General features: G+C 42.4%; 1 protein-coding gene across 1 annotated transcript; it reads right to left on the bottom strand.

Annotated features, from left to right (window-relative positions):
- Positions 1–7,237: 7,237 nt before the first annotated feature.
- On the bottom strand, positions 7,238–8,324 carry OR10G3 (olfactory receptor family 10 subfamily G member 3). The gene has a single exon (XM_086322303.1). The coding sequence runs from the start codon at positions 8,322–8,324 to the stop codon at positions 7,383–7,385; it is 942 nt and encodes a 313-aa protein (XP_086178429.1). The 3' UTR covers positions 7,238–7,382.
- Positions 8,325–9,026: the final 702 nt, after the last annotated feature.

Genomic DNA, 9,026 nt, shown 5'->3' on the forward strand with positions numbered 1-9,026 from the left:
GTCCATGTGATCAGATTGGTTAGTTTTCTGGGACTGTGGTTTTCAGTCTGTCTGCCCTCTGATGGAGAAGGATTCCTGATGGGAGAGATTGACTGAGTGGGGAATTGGGTCTTATTCTGATGGGTGAGGCCATGCTCAGTAAATCTTCAGTCCAACTTTCTGTTGATGGGTGGGGCTGTGTTCCCTCCCTGTTATTAACCTGGGGCCAAACTATGGTGGAGGTAATGAAGATAATGATGACCTCCTTCAAAAGGTCCCAGCACACACTGCTACACTCAGTGCCCCCAACCCTGCAGCAGGCCATCTGGTCCCATTACTTCATGGCAAATAGATGGGGAAACAATGGAAACAGTGACAGACTTTATTTTTGGGGCTCCAAAATCACTGCAGATGGTGACTGCAGCCATGAAATTAAAAGACGTTTGCTGTTTGGAAGAAAAGCTATGACCAACCTAGACAGCATATTGAAAAGCAGAGACATTACATTGCCAACAACGGTCTGTCTAGTCAAAGCTATGGTTTTTCCAGTAGTCATGTGTGGATGTGAGATTTGGACTATAAATAAAGCTGAGCACCGAAGACTTGATGTTTTTGAACAGTGGTGTTGGAGAACTCTTGAGAGTCCCTTGGTCAGCAAGGAGATAGAACCAGTCCATCCTAAAGGAAATCAGTCCTGAATATTCATTTCAAGGACTGATGCTGAAGCTGAAACTCCAATACTTTGGCCATCTGATGTGAAGAACTGACTCATTTGAAAAGACCCTGATGCTGGGAAAGATTGAAGGCGGGAGGAGAAGAGGATGACAGAGGGTGAGATGGTTGGATGGCATCACCGACTCGATGGATGTGAGTTTGAGTAAATTCTGGGAGTTGATGATGGACAGGGAGGCCTGGCATGCTGAAGTCCATGGGGTTGCAAAGAGTCAGACACAACTGAGCGACTGGACAGAGCTGAATGTAATACTCTTTAGGTAAATTATTTTTAGTGGTTTTATATATTTGGAATTATCATAAAGAGAGTAATGAAGATATACTGGTGGTTATGGAATGGAATAAAAATATTATCAACTTTGACAATTAAAAAACACAGATGCCAGAAGTTTGGAGGTGAAGATAGAGAGATGGAGGGAAGGATGGGAGAGGTAATAAGTATTCTTTTATAAAATGAAGGGGCAAGATTTAATTATTTTTATTCACTAATTAGACAAACTTATTGAGCATTTGCTATGTTCTAAGCATTCTTCTTCCCATTAAAAATTCAGTGGTGAACAAAACAGATACAGATCTCTGCCTACTTACCAAGGTGGACAATAGAAGAGTTATAGTTGCAGCCATAGTTTATGTCAACAATGGATGGTAAATTGCTCCACAACACATTCCAAAATTGCAAAATTGGGCACATCCTGGGTGTGGCAGTCATGGAGATGTCACTGGGATCTCCTTTCAAGAAAGAAATAAGCTAGTATATACATCCCAGTGAGAAAATATACCTTTACCATTCAAGAGAGGGAAGATGACATTGAGGTTTCCACTTGGTATTATTTATTTCCAACTTTCCATATTGTCAGGTATTTTAATTCAGGTTCTCTAGGAAGCTGACTGTTATGAGTCAGAATAGCAGACCTAGAGGGATAAGGAAGCAAGGCTGGGTAGGAAGAGCGTCAGACTGCCATGCAGTTCTGAGAAAGTCTTAGGCAGCCCAATGAGAGCTGTGGGGCAGAGGCTGCTTAAAGTAGAGTTGGGCAGAAGCAGCTTGACCCTAGGTGGCCTCACTGCACTTTCACTGGCTGGGGACAGTGCCCTTCCAGTGCTGCAGTATCCCCAGAGATGCCACAGCTGGAGGCGGGTAACTATGCCTCTTGCAGATGATTTCTAGCAAATCACCCATTTTATCCAGTATGAAAATTGAGAAAGTTGAGAAGCTTTTAAGTACCTGGATAAGATGACCTCCAGGATTTTTACCCTCTGGTATGTATACTCTCTCCCAGTTATTCAATCAAACAATCAAAATTTCTTCTAGATGTTGATGTGAAGGGAGTTTGCAGATGTAATTAAGGCTCCAAATGAGTTGATTTTAAAATAGGAAGATTATACCCTTCGGACCTGACTTAATCAGGTAAGCCTTCAGGCAATCAGGACTGCATTCTTCATGGAGAGAGAGAGAGAGACTCAAAGCATGAGAGGGATTCCAAGTGAGGGTGAGTCTCCATTGCTGGCCTTGAAGATGGAGAGGGCCATGTGGCAAGGAATTCAGGCTGGGGGCTGAGAATGCCCTAGAGGCTGAAAATGTCCTTTAGCTGACAGACAACAAGGAGACAGGGACCCAAGTCTTATAATTGCCATGAACTGAGTTCTGCTATAACCATGTGAGCTAGGATGACAACCAGGAACTCCACTCAGGAACTCCTTGATTTTAGCCCTGTGACATCCTAAGTAGAGAACCAAGTCCTTCTATGCTTGGATCTGTGACCTATAAAACCATGAGCTAATAAATGGGCTTTGTTTTAAGCTGCTAAAATTGAATTAAATCCAGACTTCCTACATAGTTTCCAAGGCTTTACATGAGCTGACCCTTGTGTAATCATGTACTCTGTCCCCCCAGGAACTACAGTTCAACAACATTTGCTTTCCTTTCAAACATGCCAAACTCTTTTCTATCCTGGAGGCTTGTACTAGCTTTCCCCTCAGTTTGGAAACCTTCTTCCTGAGATTTTCAGGGCTATGGCTTAAAAAACTTTTATTATGAGGATTTCCAAACACACATGACCAACCTAGATGGCATATTAAAAAGCAGAGACATTATTTTGCCAACAAAGGTCTGTCTAGTCAAAGTTATGATTTTTTCAGTAGTCATGTATGGATGTGAGAGTTGGACTGTAAATAAAGCTGAGCGCTGAAGAACTGATGTTTTTGAACAGTGGTGTTGGAGAAGTCTTTTGAGAGTCCCTTGGAATGCAAGGAGATCAAACAGTCAATCCTGAAGGAAATCAGTCCTGAATATTCACTGGAAGGACTGATGCTGAAGCTGACACTCCAATACTTTGGCCACCTGATGCAAAGAACTGACTCATTGGAGAAGACCCTGATGCTGGGAAAGATTGAAGGCAGGAGGAGAAGGGGATGACAGAGGAAGAGATTGTTGGATGGCATCACTGACTTGATGGACTTGAGTTTGAGCAGGCTCCAGGAGTTGGTGATGGACAGGGAAGCCTGGTGTGCTGCAGTCCATGGAGTCGCAGAGTCGGACATGACTGAGTGACTGAACTGAAACACACATGAGTAAATAGAATGAATTCCTATCTTCAGCTAGCTTCAATGGACACATGGCCTTTCTCATCCGTATTCCTCCTCCCCTCTCCTCCTGCCCTTTCCTTAAGAGATTTTACATTTTATTTTTAATTGTAAAACACATATAAAATTTACCAGCTTCCATTTTTAAGTGTTTAGTTCAGTAGTGTTAAGTATATTTACCTTGTACAACCAGTCTCTAGAATTCCTTGCATCTTGCAAAACTGAAATTCTGTTAGCTCTCCATTCCCTCTACTTTCAGGCCCTGGCAACCACCATTCTACTTCTGTCTACATGAATTTGACTACTTTAGGGATCTCATATAAGAGGAATTTATATAGACTCATATAAGAGTCTTGTCACAGGCTTATTTTACTTAGCATAATGCCTTAAAGATTCATCCATGTTGTAACAGGTTTCATAATTTCCTTTCTTTTTAAAGGCTGAATATATTCCACTGTGTGTATGTATCACATTTTGCTTATCCAAACAAAATCTGTTCAGGGACACAAGGGTTGTTTTCAGGTTTTGGTGATTGTGAATAATATGGTTATGAACATGGGTGTGCAAATATCTTTGAGGTCCTACTTTCAACTCGTCTAGGTATATACCCAGAAATGGGACCACTGGCTCGTATGGTAATTCTAGTTTTAATGTTTTTAGTAACTGCCAAACTGTTTTACAAAGTGACTGCCCCATTGTACAGTCCAATGTACAATGGCCTAGTAGCCTACAGTAACCTTAAACTGACTCTTGGCCCCTCCCATGACTACATACTCTACATAGGAGCCCTCAGAGTCACAAGCAAATTGAAGTTCCTGGTATGACTCCCCCAACACCCTAATGATCGGTCTTGCCTCTAGCACTTTCTGCTTACATGCCCTTTAAATGAAAGAGAACCATATGTGCCTTCCCAAAACTCTGCCCTGTTTGTTTGAATTTATTAACCTGGCCTTAGCCTGGAACCTCAAACACTCTACACACCAACCTGAATAAAGGCATATGCCCTAGGTCGTATCGTTCCCTATCTGCATTCTGCCTTGCCCTCCCCATATGGCCCCTTGAGTCTTGCTGGGTACTGTCTCCAGGACCTGTGAGTAATAATAAACTTCTTTATTTCAAGCCCTGTGTGTTCTGTTGTTGAACCATGGTTTTTTATCTGGCACCTTGTGGTCCACTTAATAAGTGTTATTTTAACAAATTCATAACAGTGTCCAATCTACTTTTTAAACAAATGTTTGCTTCAGTATTAGTTCATGTTGATCAGTATTTTTGTTATACATTTACAGATCACTTTAATGTTATTTTGTTAATTGTTAAGACAACAGCTATGATAGCAATTGTGGTAAGCACCTGGGAAAACAGGAACAAGAGGTATAATAGCCTTGGGAAATTTCTTTAGTTCCTGAGCTATAGATTTAAGCTTATTTTTGTGATGCACAATTCAACCACTTTATTTGTTAATTATTTTGAAGGATTAAGATATTTCACAAATAATATTCTAATTTGAGGGAATTGACCTCAAAGGTATTTGTTTTCTGAACAGAATATTAGGAAATTGTGTGGATCAGCTTCATCTAATAGATAACAGTTAGTGTTCTGTCTCCTATATGATGTAGATGAATTTGTGAGTCCTCCGGAGATAAACATTAACATAGCCAAACTGTTGACTCTGTGCTATGACCAAGAGAGTTTGCTTTATATTGATAGATAGCATGATTTCATCACATGGATAAAAAGCTGCACAATAAGGCAGAAGCATAATAAGTTAAGGAGATGCTAAGTGATCGAAACCAGAGATACTGCGCACAGTTTGCCCACATTGCTTAGGCTCTAGCCAACTCCATGAACTCTTGTCAACCGCATGAATCTAATTTTGATATGGAATACTGATTTGGATAAATTATCCTGCTGCCCTAATTAATTGTCCTATTTTCTTTTAAAAGGAAATTTCATATTGAGCTTTATTTTTTGGTGTGGGGTAATAAGCAAATTTAGAAAACTCAGCAGTGGCCACAGGACTGGAAAAGGTCAGTTTTCATTCCAATCCCAAAGAAAGGCAATGCCAAAGAATGCTCAAACTACCGCACAATTGCACTCATCTCACACGCTAGTAAAGTAATGCTCAAAATTCTCCAAGCCAGGCTTCAGCAATACGTGAACCGTGAACTTCCTGATGTTCAAGCTGGTATTAGAAAAGGCAGAGGAACCAGAGATGAAATTGCCAACATCCGCTGGATCATTGAAAAAGCAAGAGAGTTCCAGAAAAACATCTATTTCTGCTTTATTGACTATGCCAAAGCCTTTGACTGTGTGGATCACAATAAACTGTGGAAAATTCTGAAAGAGATGGCAATATGAGACCACTTGACCTGCCTCTTGAGAAACCTATATGCAGGTCAGGAAGCAACAGTTAGAACTGGACATGGAACAACAGACTGGTTCCAAATAGGAAAAGGAGTACATCAAGGCTGTATATTGTCACCCTGTTTATTTAACTTCTATGCAGAGTACATCATGAGAAACGTTGGGCTGGAAGAAGCACAACTGGAATCAAGATTGCCAGGAGAAATATCAATAACCTCAGATATGCAGATGACACCACCCTTATGGCAGAAAGTGAAGAGGAACTAAAAAACCTCTTGATGAAAGTGAAAGAGGAGAGTGAAAAAGTTGACTTAAAGCTCAACATTCAGAAAACGAAGATCATGGCATCTGGTCCCATGACTTCATGGGAAATAGATGGGGAAACAGTGGAAACAGTGTCAGACTATTTTTCTGGGCTCCCAAATCACTGCAGATGGTGACTGCAGCCATGAAATTAAAAGACGCTTACTTCTTGGAAGAAAAGTTATGACCAACCTAGATAGCATATTCAAAAGCAGAGACATTACTTTGCCAACAAAGTCCATCTAGTCAAGGCTATGGTTTTTCTTGTGGTCATGCATGGATGTGAGAGTTGGACTGTGAAGAAAGCTGAGCGCCGAATTGATGCTTTTGAACTGTGGTGTTGGAGAAGACTCTTGAGAATCCCTTGGACTGCAAGGAGATCCAACCAGTCCATTCTGAAGGAGATCAGCCCTGGGATTTCTTTGGAAGGAACGATGCTGAAGCTGAAACTCCAATACTTTCTCCACCTCATGCGAATAGTTAACTCATTGGAAAAGACTCTGATGCTGGGAGGGATTAGGAGCAGGAGGAGAAGGGGATGACAGAGGATGAGATGGCTGGATGGCATCACCAACTCGATGCACATGACTTTGGGTGAACTCTGGGAGTTGGTGATAGGCAGGGAGGCCTGGCGTGCTGCGATTCATGGGGTCGCAAAGAGTTGGACACGACTGAGCGACTGAACTGAACTGAATTATTGAGTCATTTAGACAGACTTAATTGTATTCTCTTTTTTGGATTTTTACTTTGATTTGGATTATGAAAGTACCAGTTTAAGAGAAGGTTTATTTCTTCAGCAGGCAAGGAGGGCTAAATAGTTTAGTTCCTCTTCACATCCCATAGGGGCGTCAGGATGTCCTCAAAGTCAGGCCTGTAAAGATGCACAAGGCTCGAAATCTATAGCTTCTTTTTATTTTTTGGCGTCCATGTGTGGGATCTTAGTTCCCTGACCAGGGATCGAACCCACAGCCCCTGTTTAACTACCAGACCACCACGAAATCCCTATAGTTTTTTCCCTAGCACTAGCTCCTAAGATATATATACAGGTGGAACAGAACTGAAGAACATTCTCGTAACAAAAGAACTATGATTCATCTTGTGAGGGGGTAAGCAGTGTGCTTATGAGTCAAAAGGCCCATTGGATGCTTTCGGTATGCCAATCCTCTGGATGTCTGAATGTGCCAGGCTACCTTCTAATAGCCTTAGCCTCACTCCCCACTCTTGGAGCAGCTGAAGGTTGTTTATCTGAAAGAAAGACACTGAGGAACTGCTACAAAGTATTTTACTTTTAACTGTATTTAATCCTGTTGTACTGGTGTTATATGGCTACATACAAGAGAAAAAGGAAAAAAAAAACTCACTGAAATCTAAACATTAGAATAAATTGTAAATGTGAAGGGTCCTCCAGTGGGGGACCGATCCTTTCAAACCTCACTCTTAGTCCCTGGGTCACCTATCATTCTCTTCAGGGCCAGCTTCACCTCTTGGTTCCGCAGAGTGTAGATGAGGGGGTTGAGGAAAGGAGTGATGGCTGTGGGGAAGAGGGCAGCTGCCCCATCCAGGGGGCTGTTGGTTTCAGGCCTCAGGTAGATGAAGGCACACGGCACATAGTACACAGTTACCATGGTTACATGGGCTCCACAGGTTGAAAAGGCGCGGCGCCGCCCATCAGCTGTGCGGATTCTCAGGATGGCCTGAATAATCTGTATGTAGGAGAGGAGGATCAGCGAGAAGCAACTGGCAACTACCACCCCAATGTCCACAAAGGTCACAAGCTCATTGACTGATGTATCAGCACAGGCCAGTCTCAGAACTGCAGGGATGTCACAGAAGAAGTAATCTACCTGGTTGGGCCCACAGTAGGGCAGATGGAAGGTTAGGATGGCCTGGAGAGCCCCATGCATGGATCCTGCTGCCCAAGCTCCAGCCACAAGCAAGGTACTCAGCTTAGCATTCATGAGCATGGGGTAGTGCAGGGGCCGGCATATTGCCAGATACCGATCGTAGGCCATCAAGGTGTAGAGGAAGCACTGGGTGGAGCCCAGAAAGTGATAGAAATAGAGTTGAGCGACACAGCCACCATATGGGATAGGTTTGAAGCCTAAAGTGAAGTTCATCATGAGGCGAGGGACAATGATAGAGGAGATGCCCATGTCAATGATGGAGAGAATACCAAGGAAGATGTACATGGGACGGGCATGGAGCTGTGGGTCTACACAGACAGTGATTAGAATGAGAAGGTTTCCCAGCTGAGTCAGGATGTAGATCAGCAGGAAGAACCCAAAGAGAAACGTCCTTAGCTGAGGTGGGTAGGGAATTCCTGTCAGAATGAACTCAGTCAACAATGTGCTATTGATCCTTTCCATCCTCTGCAGAGATGTTACCTAGAGAATGGACAAAACAGGAGTTATCATGGAACTAAGAGAGAAGTGAGGAGGAATAAGAGAAAGAAATGATAGAAATGCAGCACAGTGGCAGAGAAGTTTCTCTCATGTGGAGAGATGACAAATAGGGAGAAGTTCTACGGCACTGGTTGGCCTGTTTTGTAAATAGTGTCTTTGGAGCACAGCCATGCTCATTTACTTACGTATTGTCTGTAGCTGCTTTGGTGCTATGATGACAGAGTTGAGTAGATGTGTTTGGACTGCAAAGCCTAAAGTATTTACTCTCTGGATCTTTACAGAAAGAGTTTGCTTGTAGGTGCTTGCATCTGGAACACTTAGGTCAAAGATTAAGGGTTAACTGAAAACAACACATGTGGGAAAGGATATTTGTTTTGTTAGATGGTCTGCCAGTTGAGAAACTTCCAGAAGCCGCGGGTTCATTCTTATCTCTTCCAGGACATAAACTTACATAGACTGGGGAGTATGCAAACAGGAAATGTCTCTTCCCTTTGTAGGAGAGACAATAGAATAGATTGATTAAATGGCTAGTTGAGTGTGACAGTGCTGGGTATTACACAAGTCTACTCTCTAAGTTGTTTTCAATTAAAGGAAAAGAACGCTTATGAGGCTGTAAGCATATGAGAAAAGGTGTGGTTGGTTCTTGGCCCTATGTATTTCAGTCTC

The sequence above is a fragment of the Bos grunniens genome, chromosome 10, assembly GCF_055505025.1.
Source record: "Bos grunniens cultivar Pamir isolate PY7600 chromosome 10, Bosgru_T2T1.0, whole genome shotgun sequence".
Taxonomy (NCBI): domain Eukaryota; kingdom Metazoa; phylum Chordata; class Mammalia; order Artiodactyla; family Bovidae; genus Bos; species Bos grunniens.

What these genes read in the sequence shown, in the direction of transcription:
- OR10G3 (XM_086322303.1), bottom strand. Translation starts at nt 8,324, where the DNA reads ATGGAAAGGATCAATAGCACATTGTTGACTGAGTTCATTCTGACAGGA.